Source organism: Talpa europaea (genome assembly GCF_964194135.1).
Source record: "Talpa europaea genome assembly, chromosome: 1".
NCBI lineage: Eukaryota > Metazoa > Chordata > Mammalia > Eulipotyphla > Talpidae > Talpa > Talpa europaea.
The window spans coordinates 98892104-98915397 of record NC_140073.1 but is presented as its reverse complement, the minus strand read 5'-3'; the positions used below and the strand labels follow the sequence as shown (position 1 = coordinate 98915397).

Below are 23294 nucleotides of genomic sequence, written 5' to 3'. Positions count from 1 at the left end.
TTTAGTGTTCTATAGATGTCTGTTAAGCCCAATTGCTCTAGGTCCTTATTTAGAGCTTTGGTTTCTTTACTTATTTTTTGTCTTGTTGATCTATCCATTGTTGATAGTGGTGTGTTGAAGTCTCCCACTATGTATGTGTTTTCTCTGATGTCTGTTTTCAGAGAGGACAACAGTTGTCTGATATATTTTGGTGCTCCTTCGTTTGGTGAGTATATGTTAATGAGTGTTATTTCTTCTTGAAGTATTGTCCCCTTGATCATAATGTAGTGACCATTGGGGTCTCTTTTTATCTTTTTGAGTTTGAAATCTGTTTTATCTGATATAAGTATAGCTGTTCCTGCTTTCTTTTTTGGTCCATTTGCTTGTAGGATTGTTTTCCATCCTTTAACTTTGAGCCTATTTTTATCTTTTGTAGCTAAATGTGTTTCCTGGAGACAGCAAAAGGTTGGGTTTTGTTTCTTAATCCAGGATGCAACTCTATGTCTTTTTATTGAAGAGTTTAGTCCATTTACATTTAGAGTTAATATTGATATGTTAACATCTGTATTTGCCATTGTGTTTGTCTTTCCTTTGATTTTATTTATTTATTCTTTTAATAACTTTTTTTTTTTTTTGGCCTTCTTTCATTGTTATTCGTCCCTCTGAGGTTCTGGCTTTAGGACTCCTTGTAGTATTTTTTGGAGTGGGTGTTTAGTTGCAATGAAATTCCGGAGTTTCTGTTTGTCTGGGAAGGTCCATATTCTTTCTTCAAAGAGGAAGGAGAGCTTTGCGGTATAGAGTATTCTTGGTTGGCATCTATTTTCTTGGAGTCTGTTGACTATGTCCCTCCACTCTCTCCTTGCCCGTAGTGTTTCTTCGGAGAAGTCTGATGTCAGCCTGATTGGCTTTCCTTTGAATGTTATCTGTTTCTTCCCTCTTGCCAGCTTCATTATTTTTTCCTTGTCCTGGATTCTAGGGAGCTTTACTATTATGTGTCTTGCTGTATTTTTTCTTTCGTCGTGGAAGTTTGGTGTTCTTCTTGCTTCTTGTATATCAATTTTCAGCTCCTTCTTCACATTTGGGAAGTTCTCTTCAATTATCTCTTTGAATATTTTCTCTGTTCCTACATCTCTCTCCTCTCCTTCTGGTATTCCTATAACTCTTATATTTCCTTTCCTCATGGAGTCAGATAGTTCCCGAAGTCTTTCTTCATTCTTTTTCCTTCGTACTTCTCTTTCCTTTTCTGTTTTGGTTCTTTTTATTTCTGTGTCTTCAAGAGCACTTATTCGTTCTTCCATTTCATCAATTCTGCTTTCATTGCTTTTCCCAGAATTCTTTAGTTCTTCCACTAATTCTTTGATCTCCTGCATTTCTTTTACTTCCCTCTTTAGGGACTCAATTTCATTCTTCTGATCGTTGATTATTTTTCCCTTATCATTGTTTTCCTTTATGACTTCTGTCAGTTTTTTAATCACGGCAATTTTAAATTCTCTTTCTGGAAGGCTCAGAAGTTCTTCCAAGTTACTGTCGTTGCAATCTGGGGGCTGGTTTTCTTTTTGTGGTGTGCTTTTTCTCTGGAGAGTTGCTAGGTTGCGTGTGGTTCTTCTCCTCCCTACTGTCTGTTTTCTAATTTGCCGTATGCGTTGGGACACTGTGTTGTTGGGACTGGCCGGCATCTTGGGTGAGCTTCTCTGCTCCCCTCTGGTTCCTCCAGGAGTCATCTGTCAGTTTCAAGCAGTCTTTATTGGAGAAAGGTCCCTGTCCTAAAATGTCGATGTGGGGACACACTCCCCTGTGCGCCTGGTCTGCCCCGGCGGTAGGTTCCTGCTCCCCCTCTGGGCTTGGACTGCAGGCCAGAGAGGGTCTGTCGTGGGTGAACTTCCCCCGCTCACCTCTGGCTCCTGAGGAAGCCTTCTGCAGGTAGTCTTTACTGAAGAAATGTCCCTGTTCTAAAATGGTGATGTGGGACACACTCCCTGCGCGTCCGGTGTCAGGCACACTCTTCTGCGTGCCTGGTCTGCCCTGGCTGTGGGTGCTCGCTCTCCCTGTGGGCTCACACTACTTGTTCGGAAGGGGCCGGGTGTGGGCTAACTCCCCAGCTGGCCACTAGCTCCTTCAGGAGCCTGTGCTGGCTTCAAGTCGCTAGGTGGCGCCAGAGATCTCTCCTAGAGCCCTTTGGGAGCTGATTTTCCACCCCGTGGGACAGGGAGCAGAGCGGGGATGGTAGGGTACACCTCAACGGCTTTGGGGTGCTGTGTCTGCCTTGTGCCCCACCGTCGTGGGGAACCCACGCCCCTAATTTCGTGCCCCGGGTCTCAGTTCCAAAGCCCTCAGTTCCAGGACGCGGGCTGTAGCCCAGTTCAGTGGCGCGGGAATGGCGCCTTTTGCACCGCTCCCGTGCCTGGGCGCCTGGTTCCTGCTTACTCAGGGAGGGACCTTCACCTCAATGAGGACCTCCGCGCGTCTCCCCGCAAGCCTAGGTCGTCTCCCAAGCCTAGGTCGCAGGCGCGGGGACCTGGGCAGCCGCTATCCCGGTCTGCACTTGCTTTTCAAGCGCGCCGAGCGCGCCCTTTTCCGCGCAAGCTTACCGGCAGCCCGGGCTGTGTGCGCGTCTCTCGGGGTCTTTGTTCTTCTCTAATGGCGCCCGGAGCCATTCGCTCACCGCCCCGGCGAATCCTGCAGGGTTCGCCTCAGCTCCCGTTCACGGGGTGTGGTGGCTGCAATAGTTCCTTTCCACTCACAGTCCCGCTTGCTGCGTCCTTTGTTCTTGTTGGCCGTTTTGGTTTGTTGTTTCCCTCCTCTCTGCAGGTCGGAGAGTGCCGCCTCTGTGGGCGGGGGAGGGGAGCAGGGTTCTGCCTGATGTGTTTAAATTGTTTATCAGATTGGAGATTGGTTTAAAAAAGTTCAAGTTTAAAGCACTAATAAGTAGCTAAAATGTAAGTAGTCTTGATGCGGACTCAGAAGAGTTTCATTAAATTCAAATAACCAGGCAGGAAGGTGATAAAATTGACTACCTATTGTGAAAACCAAAGATCTAACTTTGATTTCTTATCGATATAGCATTTTCCCATGTTTGCAGGAAGAATGTCCTGCAAAATAATTCTTTTGGAGCCATATTTTTTTATTATCCTTCCTGTGTGCCTCAGATCTATGGTCAGCTTGCAAGTTTGTCCTTTTCCTAACCCTTTTTTTGGTTTCTCTATATGAAGCTCTTATACAGAGCTTCACCAAATCCTGGTTTGAAGCCTATACAGATCTTTACACTACAAGGTATAGAAAAGATAAAGGTTTGAGGATGGCAGTACTAAGTCCTCGTCTTTAGCACAAAAAAAAAAAACCTCTTTAATTTGACTGCCATAACAATTTGGCCATGTCTACAATGCTCTGTTGTGATTAAATGCACCTCCACACCCTACATGAATTGACCCACTTACTGAAAAATTGCTGTCTTATTAAGCAATGATTTGGGATTTCTATGGATTGATAAAAAAATTCATTACATGCAATGTTGTTTTGGGGTTTTGTTTTTCTTTGGATAAATTTAGTAAGTATATATCTTGAAACTCTCATCTGCAATGTGCTATACTAGACATAGTATAAGGCTCATTTCTTACCTTCAAGAAATCTATACAAATGTGTGAAAAATTATGTGTCAAAGTATTGGTGATTGTTAAAATATAGAAAAAAGAGTGTACTTTGGTGGTCACTTTGTGTGATGTTGGCTGACCTAATGATGTCCTGTTATATTCCTATGTGTAACAAAACTATTTCTTTGTGAATGTGCATATTCTAGGCCAAAAGTAGAAAAGAGATCTATAAGATGCAAAGACTTAGTAAGTAAATAGGAATCTAAAAAAAATGAAATAAACATTGCTCTATATCAATGAAATCATGGGGAATGGAACTGGCTGTTTTGAACCTCATATTTTATATATTTTGTGTATATGGTTAAGAATTATGCCTTCTTCCTGAATAAGTAACTAAAGTTTTTGAAATAATGACCTTGGGACATGGCATAAAATTCTATTTGTTCAAAGATTCAGCATTGCACAGATTCCTTAAAATCAGAGCCTAAACTGTTTTCCAACTGTAATCTATGTATAAAGAAGAAATTCCTTTTTTATGCTGAATTACATTAATCCTTGGAAGGAAGAGAGAAAATATAATTTAATGATTGCATAATATTACTCCAAGTTTTTAAAAATTAAACTCTGATGTACTCTATACTATAAACATCATGTTTATTGGTGGAGTTTTAAGTAGGAAACAATTTTTTTGGAAGATTAAAAAAGTAAGCTAAAATATAAAAATGATTTTAACCCTCTGAAAAAACATCAAAGCCAAATTTGGCTTATGTATCTATATAAGGGATAGTTTCTTTAGTTTATTACATTACTAGATTAGTTTTATCAAAATGAATAAAATGTGAGATGTGAAAGAACATTCAATACAAATCAGAGATAAGAGAGACAGGGATAATGAGGGCCTTTTTTTTTTTTTTTTTTTTCAGAAAAGCAAGCTTTTTCTAGAAACCTCATATGGAATTCAAGAGAGAAGTTTTAAATTCAACTGATCAGTTGCACTAACTTTCTGATTCGCTTATTATTGGAATGTTATGATGATCACTCAAAAAGTCTAAAAAGCAGTATGCTTAACATCTGTGTCTCAACAAATGTCCCAAAGGGGCATTAAAGGGTTAGTTAACTACCCTTAGCCTTAACTTTAGTTTGAGGCTTGCAAAGCCAGTAATTCTTGATACACACTTTTGGCTCCTATTAATTGATACGAAGTGAATAGAATTGTCTGTCCCTAGGGAAGTGCTTAGTTCAGGCTTCACCATTCTGCAAATAAAACTGCTGGCCTGGTTCCCATCCATAATGCTGTTATTCTCGAACCAGAGACCAGAAAGAGTTTCCAATCATCTAATCAGGGCCCATTATGTGTCAAACACAATACAAGGTATTAGGGATACAAAGATGACTACTATAGGTCCATATGAAAAGTGGTATGCTAAGGCTACACAACTAGTACCTTAGAAACTATACCTAGCATGTCTGAAGGGAGAGGGGCTGGAGGGAAGCAGAGGAAGCAGTGTTAACACTGAATCTTAAAGTATGGGATAGGAGGGATTTAGCAGGCAACAGGGCAGGGAAGAGCATGCCAGGCATGTAGTAAATGACCAAATCTGATCAGTAACAATCTAGTGGCATAGCCTTGTGAACAAGAATAGAATAATAAAAAACAGGACAAAGAATGCAATGTAATAAGCTATCACCAAGGGTCATTGATATGCCAAGGATGGAGGTAATCTTTTTTCCTCAAGCATTCAGTTCAAATGAATATTTTAGGAGGGGGTATTCTGGTTCTGGTTTTATTTATTTATTTATTTATTTATTTATTTATTTTTAAAGATTTATTTATTTATTTATACAAGCACTGGGTACAGTCAGAGGCGTGGGAGGGTGAGAGAATTCACCAGAGCCAGAACGGAGAGTAGAACAGTCAGAGTGTGAGGCAGGAGAGGTCTGTTGCACCAGGTGTGTCAGCAACCTGGCCAGGGATCAAACTTGTGCTGCAACAGCTGCAGATAGCTTCATACTGCTGAGACTTAACCCCTTGTGCCACCAGGGAGACTCTGTTTTCAGATTTTGTATTAATGTCCATTTTAATGTTTTTAACACTAATTCCATCTTCAGTTGATTCAGTATGTAGTATAAGACAGGGGTCTAAAAAGACAAAACTAGCAGGCAATCTATAAATCTGAGACATACAATAGGGAATGGAGAGAGAGATGTGGCCAAACAGAGGAAGGAAGAACACAAGAGACTGTAGTGATGCTTCATGGGCAATGTGGTAGTGGGAATTTTATGGGGATTACATTTGAGGAGAGAAGTCAAACGTACAAAAATCAACAATGTAAAAAAAATGTATTTCAAAAAAAGATGGGGGTCTAGTTTCATCTTTTACATATGGTTGTCCAGTTTCTGCAGTACCAATTATTGAAGAGACTTTCTTTTCTCCATTATATGCTCTTGGCTCCTTTGTCATAAATTGGTTACCTGGACATGTGTAGGTTTTATTTTTCAGCTTTCAATTCTATTCCATTGATCTTTGTATATGTTTTGGTTTCAATGTCATATGATTTTGATTACTGTAGCTTTGTTTTGTAGTTCAAAGTCAGGGACCATGATACAACCTTCCTTCCCTCCCCCCCACCCTTGGGATTGTGTTGGTCATTCAAGATCTTTTATTATTCCATACAAATTTTAGAATTTTTGATTCTGTTTCTATGAAAAATGACAATGAGATCTTAATAGGGATTGGATGGAATCTGAATATTGCATTAGGTAAACTCTTTAGTTGCTCTATAGGGAGAGAAATCAGTATATTAGTTGACAAAGCCTTGTAATAGGGGTTTTACTAGAGGATAAAATTATATAACTAGAGTATAACTGGAGGATGATGGGGAAGAAGTAGGTAAGTCTAGTCATAAAACCAGTTGCTACAATTGAAGATTTCAAAATTGGAACTGTTCTTGATGATAATGATGAGGTGGCTCACTGGCATGAAGGAAGTTATGGAGTTGTGCTCTTAGTGGTTTGGAAGGGCATTCAGACAGAGGCTAAAGTTACGTAGAAGATGGAGGCATTGTTTTTGAGAAGATTGAAACTTTGGATATCTAAGTCACCAAGAATATTTTGGTAATGTAGAAATCCACATATGCCAGTTATGAGGAGAGATAAAGGATGTAAACATCAAAATATGAAGGTAATGCATATGAAAGGGATATCATGATGGTCTGAAAGCAGTTAACAATGAGAAAAATGTGCAAACCATTATTTAACCTCTGGCACGTGTGGGAGCAGGAATTGCACAAACTTCACTCAATTGAATTGCAGTCAAATCAAAAAAGCCATGTTCTGAAAGTGGAAGATGTTGGGGATTTTATGTATGATGATACAGAGGTTTCAGAGCAACCAATAGAAAGCACAAGGAAGGAAGAGAGAGAGAGAGAGAGAGAGAGAGAGCCTCCCCTGGTGGTGTGACAGACCTCTCCTGCTACGCCTGATGCTACCCTCAGCAGTGTATTTCTTCAGTCTGCCTGTTCTGTTCCCCGCTCTGGCTCTGGTGAATTCTCTCACCCTCCCGTGCTTCTGACTGTACCCAGTGCTTGTATAAATAAATAAATAAATCTTTAAAAAGAGAGAGGGAGCAAGAAAGAATACCAATGGCTGAGGATATCAGAGTCAAAGATGGAGACAATTGGCTCTGAGATATGACATCTGAGGTGTAAAATATATCTAGTATTAGAGAAAAACATTTTACCCAAACACAGCCTAGTGCACCAAATTTTGTCAGGGATTTGAACATACCAGCAACCTGGGATTAGCTCATTTGTAATCAAGGAATTGTCTACTTCAACATTACATAGAACGCTGAATAATAAATAGTTCTAGACCCCTGAAAATAGCATACATGTACTTCTAGTTTTTTTCCTTCTGTCTCCATTTCCAAAGAAGGGAGTAAAACTGGCCTAGTAATAACAATGCTTTCAGCTTTTATTGAGCTTGATAAATTTGCCCTTTGTTTTACCACATGAGTCATAACTACTATATATCACAACTCTGCCATTTTTTTTCCTTTCCTCTTTCCTCCCACCTATCTCCTACCACTTCCCCAGGAGCAGAAAGCTTTCAACATCCTGCTGTCCATTATCATAAATAATCTCATGCTTTTAAAGTAAAAATAGGTTTAATGCTATCTTTTCTAAAGACTATATTACCATAAGAGAATAAAAATATTCTTGAGTAATGGGTAGATCATATATTTTAAGACAATAACATGCTTTTTTTTTGGTGGTTCCCTGAAAGTCAATTATTTTAGCTATGCATTAAAACCTTAGGTCTCAGCACAAGTTACATTTCTGCTTCAGATTGTGTTAAACCATGCAGTTTCTTAGGACACGCAACTTTGTGTTTTAATTTATTTTTCTGTTGCCAATATATTACAGACAGACCTAAAAACTAAAAAGAACGAAGTCATATTTAAATTGATGAATCAATAGAGAATATTATGGCTTTTCTCCTTGCTTATACATATCTTGCTAATTTAAATTTCATGTAATATTTATACAATAGATAAGAAAATACTGGGCTGAAAAAGAACAGAAGTGGCAAGAAATAGAAATGAGAGATCTTCAGCGACTAGAAGAACTGAAGAAATTAATGGCTGAACAGTCAGTAAAAGACAGAGAAAGGTAAAAGAAAAAATTTAAATTGTGTGGTAATGGAGGGGTGAACAGAGTCCTACAATGTGTGAGGATAAATAATGTTAGAGAAGAATTTTACTATATTTAATGTATCCTTATAATGTTTAATTTCACAAATGGATAAAATGACACTTATATTTTAAATTCTCACATTCACACATGTATTTCTAGTTTTCTGTTTTGTTTCTTAGATAGCTTCCTAGTTAAAACTCCCACAGAGGATTTCCTACTTATTTGATTGCATACTTGTATATGAAATACTGGCTGTTGTGGTGACTTAATATTTTATCTCAAAATGAAACCATTATTCAGGTAAGAAGGGAGACCCAGCTTCCGTGACTGAACCAGGGAAGACAATACACAATTATAATGTGCTCTGTGATTTTCATTACATGGTTTGCTTCAGGTATATCCTATATAGTAAAAAATAAATTTCCTAGAATCATATAATTTTAGAGTTGGATGGGACATTCAAAATCAACTAACCCACATATCACTTTATGAATAAGTATACTGAGAAGTTAAAATAATTTTCTGAAGTTACTCTTTCCATCTGAGTGAGTCAGAACATAGAAATAACATAGTAATTTGAGCGGGGACAATTTAAGATAAAGAATTATTAATCTAATTCCCCATTGCATGGAGGAGACATTCTTGGATGGATCAACCAGAACTTTTTTACATTTACTGGGCCAGTAGGAAACACCCTATTACCATGCAGGATACGAAAACAGGAAGTCAATCATGAGGATGCTTGCATGACTCACAGGGAATCTGACCATAGGAGAGTCTCTGAAATTTGATGGGGACTGACCTTGGAAATGCCATTGGAACTTGGGTGGAGACACCACTGTGTGTCCTCCACACATGCTGCTGGCAGCCATGTGGTAGCAGCAGGAAGGGTTAAGTATAGAATCAGGAAGGAATGTCCTTTCCTTCATCAGTGTCCCTTCAGCATCCTTTTCTGATATAGTTAACACTACAAGGGGAAAATAGTTACAGGGTCTGGTTCTATGTTCACAGAGTATACAATGAAGGGTGAATTTGGAGCTGAGAGACTAAGTTAATAACTGGCATAGTTATCTAGTTTATTTAGCTCCTTAGAGGATTTTCACAAAAGATAGACTAAGGGTAGATCTTTCCATTTTGTAACATAAGTCATGGTAAGTTTCCTTTACAGTTAGTAAATACAAAATAATTGCCCAAACCTCTTTGTACATTCCACCACATTTTGCTGTGAATCTAAAACCACTCTAAAAATAAAGCTTATTTAATAAAATGTTCTTCTCAGAGTTACACATAATTTTGGAGGACATAACCAGTTTATATAACAAGGCTCACTTGTATTTAAGCTTATCGCATGAATGAATCTGGAGTTCATTATAGGTGCTAAATACGAATTTTCTAATTGAAATTCACATTATTTTCCAGGAATTTCAGAATTTTAGGGTTGAACTTAATCTGTTCATGGGAAAACCAAGAATGTAGCATAGTCAGAAGTCAGGGTTAAGTGGTCACGCAACCAATGAGAAACCAGTTAAATAAGCACAAACCAAGACATAATATGAGTGGACACCATAAGACAGGACATGCCATGCGTAATGGACAAGACCCCTCAAATACCTAAAGATTAAAGGGCATAATAATAAATACATAATGGGTGGGGAAGGGTAAATATCTTGTTGGGCAGTCTGAAATTATGCTGGGGAAACAAAACAAACAGAGCCTCAGGAATTAAAAGGGAAGGGGAAAAAACAGATGTGAGGTCTTAACATCCAGGAGATATGCTTCTAATATAATTTCTTCTCATAGCCAGGGAGTTTTCTTTGATTACAGAGGCATTTCAGTCTTTTGCTTCCTGTCCCAATAATTATCAAAATTAGCTGATTCAGAACTCCAAATGAAAAGGAAAGGAAAATCAGATTAATCTGCATTATGTAACAGGGAAAAAATAACATATTGTAGCATGGTGAAAAGAAGGCTAAAGACTGGGAACCAGGAGATCAGGGTTTTAGTTTTGATTCTTCTCTGAATAGTATGCAACCAGAGGAAAGTCCTTCATTTAACCTTTCCAAAGCTCTGTTTTGTCCTAAGTTAAACTGAACTGGATAACTCCTGTGAGCTCAGTGAGTCTATGTACTTTTAAGGGTCTGTGGTTTGTATGTTCAACTCTTTAGTAAAACGTACATTCAGAGATTCATAAATCTAATGCTTTCATGTCAATGGAAAATCAGTGAGGAAAATCATTAAAATATAAAATTATATAAAAGGAGTAATTTTCAGAAAACTGGATGATATTGTCAATAAATTCATTCTGTGATGTAGGGAGATAGAGTTCAACAGGTAAACATTGCTGGTAGCTTTTGCATTTGACATGAATCAGGGTTGTGTTCTCTTATAACAATTCTAATAGTAAGAAATTTGGTTGTTTGGGTAAAATGTTTTTCTCTAATACTGATATTCAATTCACAAACCTCAAGTTTGATATTTTAACTGTAGGCACATTTTTTTCTTATGTCAAAATAAGAAAACTTCCAGATCTGTTACACACACACACACACACACACGCACACACACACACACAGCCTCAAAGATTTGAAACTTGTTGTTTATTTCCCCTTTCTGTTTCTTTAAGGTTTGGTTTCTTGAAAACAGTATTCCTCAATAAGCAGATATATACACAGTGGAATACTACTGGGTGATCAAAAAGATAAACTCATGTCATTTGCAGCATTATAGATGGAGCTGGACTGATTGATGCTAAGCAAAATAAGTTAGAAGGAAAAAGACAAATATCAGATGATTTTTTCCTATATGTGGAACACAGAGAAACAAAACAAATGGTCAGAGAGAGACAAATTTTGAAAGGTGACCATAGAGTTGAGGCATCCATGAGAAAAGTGGGAAGAGAAGAAGGAGAAAGGGGTTAAAATGGAGGGGCAAGGGCTGTGAGCACAAGGGAATATGGGACTAGGGATGCTTTGATAGTGAGAGAATTATGGTGACCACGTCTGTGGGGATAAATCATATATTGTCCAACAATGAAATAATAAATGAAAATATTCTGCTGATTTTTTTGTTTACACTGAAGGTTTGTTAAGGAGAGTTGACAAATATAGCAAATCTAATCTCCAATATAAGAACATGCTTCCAGAATAGTTCTCCAGTTCTAGTCTTCTCTTAGGTTCTTCAGATAATTTTATTTATTTTAAATAAGTAGAAATTGTTGACCAAGAAATCAATTACAAGTTTTCTTCAGTAGCTCTTCACATATGAGAAAAAGTATCTGAACTAGAAAATAAAAATGAGAATGTGCAGAGGTGTTACAAAAATTGACAGATGTTTATAATTTAGATTAGGTAAAACATGGTGACTCATTTCACTGAGGATGGAGTTCAAGAGAAGGCAGACCTGGCCCAGAATATTGTTGAAGTTTTTTTTGTCCTATTGAGTTCAATCTCTTTTCTAATAAATTCATTTAGCTATAAGAGTTTTTTTCCCCCCTGTATGCCTTTGATCACATTTTACAGGGTTTGAAAAAGTATTATTATGGTCTAATTTCTAAATAGTTTTCATTGCATTTTTGATCCTAAAAATAAATTTTTAAATATTGGGTGCTTGTCATAGGCAAGGTTGCTGAAATTTTTCAGTTTCTTCTACTTTTTCACCTTCTGTGTCTTTTCATAAAAATTAACAAAAATTCAACATGTTTACGAGAAGGTGCAAACACTGCTACTTTTAACATTTTTTAAAAAAAAATAAGGTTTATTTATTTATGCATACAAGAACTGGGGAGGTGCGGGAGGTGAGAGGATTCACCATACAGAATGGTGAGTAAAACAGAAGTCTGCTGCACCAAGGTTAGCTCCCTGGCAGGGTATCAAACTCATGCCGCAGTAGCCAGTTTTAGCTTGATAGCACTGTCTTTAATTAACCCCTGCACCACCAGGGAGGCCCCTTTTAACCTTTAATACATTTGCTTCATCGAAGAAAATTTATTTCACAAACCCCTCCTATTTTAACAGTTTTATCTCCAGTTCAGTGATTTTTAGTAAATTTATTTAGTTGTATAACCACTGTTATAGTTCAGTTTCCATCACCCCCAAAATATGTCTCATATTTCCTAACTCCATTACCCATTTCCTAACTCCATTGGCAAACCCCAAATGATAGATAATCTATTTCTGTCTCTATTGACTTACCTTTTCTGAATACTTTATACAAATATAATGTATAATATAATTTTTTGAGGTTTATCCATCCTGTAGCATGTATTTTTGGCTAGTTCCTTTTCACTGCTAAATAATACTCCATGCCAAAACTACATTATAAATCTGTTTTGCAAAGCAGTATAATTTTTTTCCTGTTGGCAAGAGATTAATGTCTGTAGGATAGTTTTTTTTAGAAAAAGCAGGATCCAAAATTTATATTGACAATAATATCAACATCACACAAACTATAATATAATAACAACAGCCCTCAGCATCTTTAGAGCTCCCCCCTTCCTGCAAGGTAGTAAAGAATGAGGGAAGCTTTTCAATGAAAAGTGTCTCATGCTCAGTTATTACAAAATGGTCTCATTTGGATTATCTTTGTCTCATTGGAAGACAATGTACAAACTCCAGTCTGTACCAGAGATAGAGACTAGAGGTCAGGCAACCTCTTCCAACAGAGGAGTAGGACGACAGTTTCTGACTCCCCTAAAAGTCCTTACACTACCCTTTGTGATTCTACTTGATCTTCCACTTCTGAGGTCTGTCCAGTATTATCCAGTAAAAATGTTATGTGAGTCACATATGTAATTTAAAATTTCTATTAGCCATTTGTAAAGATATAAAAAGTGACAGATGGAATTGACTTTAATGATAAATTTTATTTAACCCTATATCTTCAGAAACATTATATTTCAATGTCATCAGCATAAAAATTATTAATAGTTTACGTACTTTTTAAAAACTAAGGTTTGGGAATATGTTGTATAATTTATACACTGAGAAACATTTTGAAGTAGGCATCCTTCAAGTGCAGAAATAACCACATGTGATTAATGGATACCATATTAGCTTACTGGGGTTTACAGCAAAACATAATGACCTCCTAGTAATAGACTGTTGAGTGACTATTCTTTAGACAGATTATAACTCCCTATTTGAATTGATATCTTTTATAAAAAATTTGAAACCTTCTAATTTTACCATCTGTTTTAGGGTATTTACTACCCTTGCTAGTATGTCCTTGGTGTCTCTTGCCTCTATGAATGGGTCTTGGTCCTTAGGCAATCCATTGGTAACTTAACTGGATCAACTTAGCTTGAGGGTTCAGGCAAACTTGCTGACTACACACCTGACATTGTCTTTGGTCTAGAGGTCCTCTCTTCCAGGTTTTGCCAGTCCTTAGACACCTCTTCCTATGTCATGCTGGACAGGAAGCCATACTAAACACAGAGCTTCCCTGGGAAGCATTTTATATGAGGGAAGAGGAGAACTAGCTCCAGTTACTGCTAACTAACTGCTAACTATTACTGCTAACTAAGTATTAAAATAGTTAATGTATTTTAAAATACATCACAGGAGAACTAGTGATGGAATTTTCCCATCACTCTCACTTTTTCTACTAAGCCCCCAAACCATCCTAATTTGATCCACTAAGGTGCAGAAAGTAATGGAGCTGATATCTGAGAATTTTACCTATTTTTTACATTACAATACAATGTCCAAAGGAAAACAGGATTTCCAGGGCAAATAAGAAATAGATGAATATTTTTAAAATACTTTTTCTGTAATATCTATATAGAGGTCTGCTGCACCTCCCCCTGCAGTGACCGTTAGGGCTAACTGTCCCTAGGTCCGGCTGGGCAACCAGCGCGCAGGGGGAGAACAGCAAAACCCTACCTGCTGCACCTCCCCCCCAGTGATCTTTAGGAATGGCTTTCGCCACGGTCCCTAGATCTGGCTGGGCAACTGGGGGGGGGGGGGGGAAGCTTATCAAAAGATAACGACCACCAAGAACCACTACAAGAATGCTAAAAATCTTATCCCTCTTCCTAGAACTACAAACTTTAATCCCTTATTTGTCTTTCTAAACTTCCTTCTTTCTTCTATAATGGTCATTGCTTGTTATGTAGATCACCTCCCTGATGGTGATAGACTGAGCCCATGAGCAAGCTAATTTCTTTGATATTCATTCCTGTGCTTTTGGAAAACATATATATACTGGTCACAAACTTAAAGAAAATTACACTCAGATTTTCACTCTTGAAGTGTGTCTGTGTGTCATTTCTTTCGCCGACGCCCTGACCACCCTGCACACTTCTCTCAACCCTGAGGTGGCTTCATCGTCTACTGCTGTGCTGGTCCGCGGCAGAGGTCTAGAATGAAACATAACTTTATAATAACAGTTTTTATTTCCAGGTAATGAAATTAAAGATGGTTTTCAAGGGGCCTCCCTGGTGGTGCAAGGGGTTAAGTCTCAGAACTATCAAGCTATTGGCAGCCACTTTGCACCAGGTAGCTACCCACCTGGGGCAGTAGACCTCTCCTGTCTCCCGCTGCTTCCCTCAGTAGTGTATTTCAATTTACCTCTTCTGCTGTCCACTCTGTGTCTGGTGAATCCTCTCACCCCAACCCCCTCACTTCTGAACTACACCCCAGCTCTTGTATGCATAAATAAATAAATCTTTAAAAAAAAGGTAGTCTTCATTTTCCTCTTTGTATTTTTGTATTTTCAACAATGAGCATATATTTCTGATAGTGTTATAGGACAGGGAGAGGGGCAGCCCAAACCCCGCAAACCTGTCTATTCTAAGTGGGTTCTGCCATCCGCCACATCAACACAAAACATATGAGACTTTAATGGGAAGGAACTTTAATAAAACTAGGAAACAATACAGGTAAGGCAAAGAGTCTAGTTTCTAAATGAAGCACCCAAAGTTACCCGTCCCCTCGTGGGTAAAAGTCCATCCAAATGGGATTGGCCCAGAGCAAGGCCCCAAAGCCTTCCACCAGTCTAAAGCACCTTCCAGTGGGGACCCACAGCAAAGGGTCAGAAACAATCAGACAAGCCCAGAAGGAAAAGAGCAAAATCAACATCAAGATAAAAGCTGCCATTGTCACCTCCCCACGGGTCTCACCCACATCTGTGTCACCCAGTCCACGACCAAAAGACAAGCGCAGTTTCTTCACATGTCTCTAGGCTCCATGCGCCTCTTCCAGGTCTCCTGGCTCCATCCTGCTTCCTTCCTCAGTCTCTTCTGCAGCTTCTCCTCTTCCTGCTCAGCAACACCCTCCCTTGGGTGGGGCAGGGAACCTCCCCCTTTCCTGGGACCACCCTGTTACAATAGTAAGCAAAAACTCATAGTTTAAAAAAATTCTTTTCAAGGATTTTTAGCTTTGGGCTTCAAATTGGTGGCAAAGTGAAAAATAACGCAAACTATATAATGGTGAATATACTACTTCAAATATAAATATTAAATAGAAAATGTCCTCTTGAAATAACAGAAATAACGGTCTTTAAAACAGACATAAGGACCAATATTTCCTTTATTTTTAACCACATATTTTAACCTTATATTATCTAATTTCTCTAAATCTATGCCTTAAGTCCTTTTCTAGCCATCCCACCTCCTTGCCATTTGATTTCCTAACCTTTCTCCAAAGACTTCCTTTTCCACCTACTACTTGAAGGTAAATTCTTTCTTCTTTTGCAAACAGTGGCTTCTTTATTTCTTTCCAGCAAGGATCTGAATGCATTCAGACCCCACAACTTTGTGACAGGGGCTCAGGGGGCCAATGCCACAGCCCTTGTCACACTACTATGCATAGCTTTGTAAAGCTGTGATAGTTCTATGATCTTTATGGGGTTTGTTTGTGTGCTTTCATGTAACTTTAAAAATGTTTACCCTATCTCCCAAAACTTTCTTTACTATTTTTTATGTTTAATAGTGAAAGACTCAACATGCATTGAGTAGAAAAAAAAACATGTAGCAGTCATACCTGATTTTTTTCCTTGTATTTTGTTGTCATTCTTCCTATTACTGTTGACAGTTGCAGAGTAAATAAAGCAGAAATTAGATCATCATTCCATGCACAGGGACCTCTCTAGCCTTGTAATTGTGACATTTTGTAAATGTGAACTTTTCTGAAGTTGAGCTCTCTTGGAGCTAACATAAGCTTTCCTTCTGCTGTATTTGCCAATTTTTATTTTTACAAGGATAGATATAACTGCAACCATTCATTTATTTATATTCATTGCTATTTCTTATAATTTGAAAATTTGCCTCCTTTTTCCATTTACCTACTTGTAATTATTTTAATAAGTTTTAAATCTATAATGTAGATGGTAATTTGAAATATTTTTAAAGGCAGATTTACTTGGCTACGTTGTCCTTTTAGATATCATTTCATTAACCAGAAAACCAAAGCTGGGTACAAGCAATAAATGGAAGATACATCTTCTAAGAACTCATTGTTCAATGCTAATGTAATGGGAGAGCAGGGGTTCTATTCTTTGCTATAAATGAATTACCTGATGCCCAGATCATACCCCAAATTAATCAGATAATTAATTAAATCAGAATCTCTAGCAGTGGGATTTTAGTCCCTACAGTTACGAAAGTCCTCGGGATAAGGAAATGCAGCTAAATTTGAGAGCTTGTATAGTAAAGTTGTTTCCATCCTGTCTGAACTTTGAGCTTTAATTAATTTGCTGAGTACTTGACAAGATCCCCCTTTTTGTAGAAGTACCCTTAGTTTCTCTTTTTTCAGCACTATAGCCTCACTGAAATAGTTCTGAGGAGTCTTATAGGTGAAACTTTATATTCATGGGACAATTTATGAATTGTAGAAATTCTCTGCAAGAAAAATCTTGCAAGTCTCTTTCCAAGCAGATGTGTGTGTATGCATATATGCGTGCATAAGTGGGCATATACATTTAATGAAGAAAGCATTGCATTCTACAGTAACAAACACTAGTTTTCCTTTACTTTTTCCAAAAGAATAGAGAGTTTTTCTATGTGAAGCAATAAACATTTGAAGTTTAAGACAGCAATGACCATTTGGGAAGGAAGAAACTAGAGCCAGCTGTCTTCCTAATATGAAATTGACTTTGTTAATCTAGTGTGTGTTTTGGGGTGCTTGCCAATAGCAGGGAATTGACAGTTATTGCATTTTCTAAGTTGTAAAACCAGATGTTTCTCTCAATTTTCCAACTCTTTTCTTAACAGTATGCAAAATTCAGCATGTTGTATTAGAAGACATTAAGGGCATTTAAAGTGGGTTCATAATCCAATCTTTGAAATTTTAAGAAGTTTAGCAAAGTGTCTTCAATAGAAACTTTACAAACATTTGTTATGCTTTTGCTTCTCAGCATGAAATTTCCCAAAATTAGTGGGAATGCTCTTGTTCATTAAATCTCTGTCAACCAAATCCCATTCCAAGTAAATGTGCCAAATGATGTCAACCAAGGTTCAACTGCGAGGCATTAAACAAATACAGTTAGTAAGACTCTTGTCTTTTAAGTGATATTAGAAATGTTTCACAAATTAGAATTTTAAAATACTGAAAGGGGCTGTACTCACTGTCAAAGTACTATCTTCAGCCCACAAAGGCAATTTCATCTAAAAGATAATAATACTTGGTACCTCTTCATCAGCATAATACAACTACCTATGGGGGGGGGGTGTATGCACATGTACATGTGTTTTCATATATTGGGTAGAGATATGCAGATTATTTGGACATGATTCTCATAGTCCTTGAATGGATCTTAGCTGAGCAAGTATGATTGACAGAGATAGGTTAAAAAATTTAAGGACAAAGCAATGTACAGTCATTTTAATGTGAAAATAAGCAGGCTTCTGCCAATGGGCAGATGGAGGACCAGCTGGGAGAGATGGCTTAGCTGAGGGTCATTCTAGAGGTCTTGGATGATGATTATTCTCCTGAGGTACCAAATCCAACTTCATATCTATAGTCCTTTCCAAACCAAGACAAATGAAGAGTGCCTTTTGTTGAATAGTTTGGGCCGCTTTTACTTCATTGTTTATAACTTTGATTTTTCATTTTAGAAGTCGTTGTTCATTAAAAAGGCTACTGGATTTCTATTGTAGTCAACCTGATTTGTCTATTACAGTTATTTAAGATATAAAATTGAATATCAGCAGGTTTCAGTTTGGTATAGGGTAAGCAATACTCAAAAGTCCTTTATAAAACATTTCTTTTTACAAAATGAGCATTATTGCTTCCCATTAATGCCTACCACTATTTTTATTTCACAGATATATGTTGATGAAGTGACCACAGATACTATAATTCCAAATAGAATATATAGATTCTAAGGTATTTTGGGGAATCAGTATCAAAAACTGGTATAAAAGAAATGTATGGAAACATAATTAAGGCCATACATGACAAAGGCATAGCCAACATCATCTACAATAGTGAAAAACTGGACACTTTTTTGCCAAGATCAAGAAAAGACAAGAATGCCCACTCTTACTATTATTTAATATTGTACTGGCAGTCATAGCCAAAGCAAACAAGCAAGAAATAAAAGTTATCCAAATTGTGAATGAGGAAGTAAAACTATCACTATTTGTTATGACATTATATACATGGAAAACCCTAAAGACGCCACAGTAAAACTATTAAATAATAAATGAATATGGTATAGTAGGCTACAAAATCAATATTAAAATATGCCACATTTCTACACACAACCTGACCACAATTATGAATCAATTATCTCATATTCTTCTCCCCAGAAACACATTTTTTTAAAGATTTATTTATTATTTATACAAGCCCTGGGTACAGTCAGAAGCGCGGGAGGGTGAGAGAATTCACCAGAGCCAGAGCAGGGAGCAGAGCAGGCAGAAGGATCAAAGTACACTGCTGAGGGGAGCAGCGGGTGGCAGGAGAGGTCTGCGCACCATGTGGGACCCTCCTCCAGTGGCCGGGGAGCAGCCGGGGATCGAACCAGCGCTGCAGAGGCTGCAGGCAGCTTCGCAACCCAGTGCTCAACCGCTGCGCCACCGGGGAGGCCCAGAAACACATATTTTTATCTTTATCCATAATTAGTGCTACAGATATTTAATAGTTTCTCTTTGAGCATTGGATTATTTTGAAACCGCATTACCCTTTTCCCATTCAATATCTTCACCAATATGTAGAGGTGAATAATTTGCTTTTCCTCTTCAGCAACAAAGGAACGCTGTGTCCTCCAGTGCCACACACAGTATTTGTGAGTGGAGGGCAACCGCTGTGTACTTATTGATTCTTTATCACTAACCTTTTAGCTCAGAAATTTTACTAAGCACTTTCAGGTAATGAAATACTGACTGACCTTTTTGGCATAAACTTTATAAAGATTTTATAAAGTTGCAGGGTCAGAAAGCAGAAATTTAACAACTATGGTTAAATGAGGGAAATATAAAGATATGGATTGGGAGAAATGTAATGGGAACTTTCACAAAATGCCACCACTGTGCTTGATATAATGGAGCTTCAAGGACTTTGTGTTATCTTTTGTTTGGAACTACTCCTGCAAAAAGAGAGAGAGAGAGAGAGAGAGAGAGAGAGAGAGAGAGAGAGAGAGAGAGAGAATGTATCTACATAGCTATTAGGTGATATTAAATAAGAAATTTTTAATAGTGAAGAGAATATGTTGATAATTTGGATTACTTCCTTTATATTTTTTAATATGAGATCTATAGAGTTGGGAAGAATCTTGGAAATCCTCTAGTTCAATATTAACTAGGATTCTAGTTTGCAAAGAGAAGCCATTTCTAGTTGAACTTTGAAATAAAATGATTTTGTTAAAAGACGCTAGTGACTTATAGAATCATCTGCAGAACCAAACTTCGAAGATGTTTGGGAATAACATAGGCTGGGAAAATAAGAGTTAGGACTGTAATCTGGTTCTCGCTTGAGAATCATCCCACTAAGTCCACTGACCACAAGATGCCACATCTTGTGCCCAACACACACACATTTGCCATCTCTGGTCTCTAGGCATCACCGTTGGCAACGTTGCCTTTGTTCATCTTCCTCTATGGCCTTAACATAGTTGCCACAGACCCCACTTCTTTGAATCACAGGCTTCTTAGTGAAGCATCTGATAAGCTAAGCTCACATCATTCATGCTCTAGTTGCAAAGGAAACTGGGAAAGCAACCTGGTTTCACTTTGCCGTGGGGATTGCTTTGAAAGAAAAGTGGCCTTAGAAGCTAAAAAGAAAAAAAGGGAAAAGGAGTGGTTCTTAAGTTCATAATTTTAATCTGCAAAATCAGCATATGCTCTTCTTTCAAAACTTGTACTACCCCAACAATTTCTCTATGCCCTATTACGCCCTTTTCTTTCAGCCAGCATCTTGTCTAGGTGAGGTTCCTTCATATCTGAGGAACTGGCTTATCTAGGGTGACTTTTACTACTGGGCGTGTAACAGCAGAAGGTGTTCTGGTTAAAAAAAAAAAAAGTGTCCTGGTAATTCCTCATATTCCATCTACTTCTTCCCTGCCACAAATAAAAGCTATCCTATCTCCCTTTGGTAGGCCAGTAATTTCAGCTGGCACTCTAATTTCCTCTTCTACCTGTGTGTTTAGTGGGTATGATAAACCCAAAGGGAAGTACTTGCATCAACTCCTAATTTAATGTAGCCATTGCTGTTCTCCAGGTAGAAGCATTAGAAGTTAATACCACCTTTCTTTCTCTGTCTCTCCACACATACAATTTATTTTTCTGCACTATTTAAAAGTCAAGACAACCATATAGTCATGGGGGGAAAAAGTGATGGGACAGTACAGGTTAAAATAAACTAGTGAGACAAAAAACCAGTGTCAGTGTGTGGACCCAGATATTAACTATCTACTGTATACATGGTGCCATTCCACCCTATTTCCTCAAATCTGTCTTGTCCAAATGATTTTTTGGACCATGTACAGAATCTTCCCACTATCCTCTCCCATCAGAAGGGATTTGTGATCCCTTACAGGATGTGAGTTTAAAGTCCTCCTTAGTTGCTTTTCAAAGCCTCAAGACATAAGATCAATCCTATTTTTCTCTGAACTTTTGATTAGACTCATTATGAAAACAAGTTTATGAAGAGAGGCAAGAAAAAAATGACTCTTCCTTAATCACCAGACTTTAATCATCAGTCACAAGCATGAGGTTCATATCATTTGACCCTTTTAAGCCAAAGAAAACTATTAAGTGTCCCAAATAACAATCTAAGTAGATAACTTTATTTTTACTAATAATTGTAATAAAGTGATCTTGCTTATTCACTTGCCATTTTCCTATCAGAGAAGGCTTAGAGTTAAATATCTCTCTTTATTCCAGAAAATGTCATCTAGAAACACCTAAAGCCAAATAACTTTGAATTGAAAGCTGAAAGGCCAGTTTTAAATTAATAAACATATCTCCTTATGAAAACTATTCACAAGAAATTTACTTTCTGAGCTAAAGTATCTTATTTCAGAGCAAGCTTATAAAACCAAGATTTCTTGCAGACCAACACAGTTTTTTAAATTCCTACTTTAATACTATTCTCTCCATGAGATATATATATATAACTTTTAGAGCAGAATACTAGACTACTTCTTCAATTTAATTTTTTTTTAATTGAGGTAACATTGGTTTACAACACTGTATATGATTTAGAGGTACAGGATTACACCATTCAGGTGTTACGTTACCACACCACACTCACCACTAAGGCACTCATAGTCCTCACCATAGTAGAACAGACTTCTTTATGCTCAACTAATTTACTAATCTTTCCTAGTTCCATTAGGCCTTCCTCTTAATTTTCCACTCTTTTTTTGGTCTCTTCCTGTAAGAAGACATCTTTATGAGGTCAAACTGTTTCAAAGTCAAGATTTCTTTGATTTCCTTCCTCACAATGACATGTCTCCAACTTTTATTCCTTAGGAAGAAGATAGTCTTGAACTTTACAGTGACTTTTCAGTTTTTTTAAAGTAATATTTATTTATGCATAGAAGAACTCAGGTGTAAGCCAGAGATGTGGAGGGTGAGAGGAAGGTAAGGGGATTCACTAGAGAGAGTGGGGAGCAGAACAGGCAGATCTACTCAAATACACTACTGAGGGTAGCATTGGTGAGACAGAAAAGGTCTGATGCACCACAGGTGGTTTAACCAAACTCAGGCATTTATAGCGCTGAGACTTAACCACTTTGGCCACCAGGGAAGTCTGGCTTTCCTGTTCTTTTTAACAAAGGGCTAAAGTTTGTGCTAGAAGTAACATACAAAATCAACCTACAGATAACTTTAAACTCAGTTCAACATTCTGCTTTTTCTATTCTACAAGCCATTTTAAAGGATAATAGTTCTATATGATCATTTCTAGCCTGTAAAAGTGATCTTGAAGTCACTTAAAAGTTGTTGCGTCAGCAACACCTCAGTGACAGAGAAAAGAAGTAGGAGTCATGGAGCAGGCTGTAGCATGCAGGATGCTGCTCAAGAGCAAGAGCCTGGCCCTTTTTTTTTTTTTGGACAGAAAAGGGTGGGTCTAACTGAGCACTGGATTTAGGGCTTAGGGAGGGTGAGTCCAATGACATACTTCCAACTCCCACCCATGGCTACAAACTTATTAACAAGGTGTTCCACTGAGCATGTATGTCAGTCAGTGGCCCCCAGGGCTTTCCCGGTCTACCTCGGAATGCATACCTATTGCCCCAGAGCGATCAAGTGTCTTGCTCTTGTCTAACTTGAAAGGAGCCTTGTACACCCATAAAAAGTATCCTCAAAAAGTCCAATGAAATCACAGGCATCACTAGGAAAAGAAGCAAAAGCTTGAACTGACATATATTTTAAAATCATAAACTCACATTTGGGGAACTGCATGATTCCTAGCATGCAGGAATTCCTAGCATGATTCAGGTAAGGGTGAATACAATAGCCATAAAGCTGGGCCATTCTTTGTAAAGGGCCAATGTCTTTAGTATGAAAATAGAGTCATGATATTATTTTAATCTATCAATATTTTTAGTTTACAAATTTAATAATTATAATTGAATACCTACTATCTTGGCA

General features: G+C 37.7%; 1 protein-coding gene across 1 annotated transcript in view; it reads left to right on the top strand.

The window, feature by feature from the left end:
• Positions 1 to 23294, top strand: part of CCDC148 (coiled-coil domain containing 148) — a gene marked incomplete at its 3' end in the record, with an annotated part of 222046 nt that overhangs the window by 167661 nt on the left and 31091 nt on the right. The window contains 1 exon segment of the mRNA XM_084243207.1: positions 8118 to 8236. Within this exon segment, the coding sequence (XP_084099333.1) occupies positions 8118 to 8236 (119 nt within the window).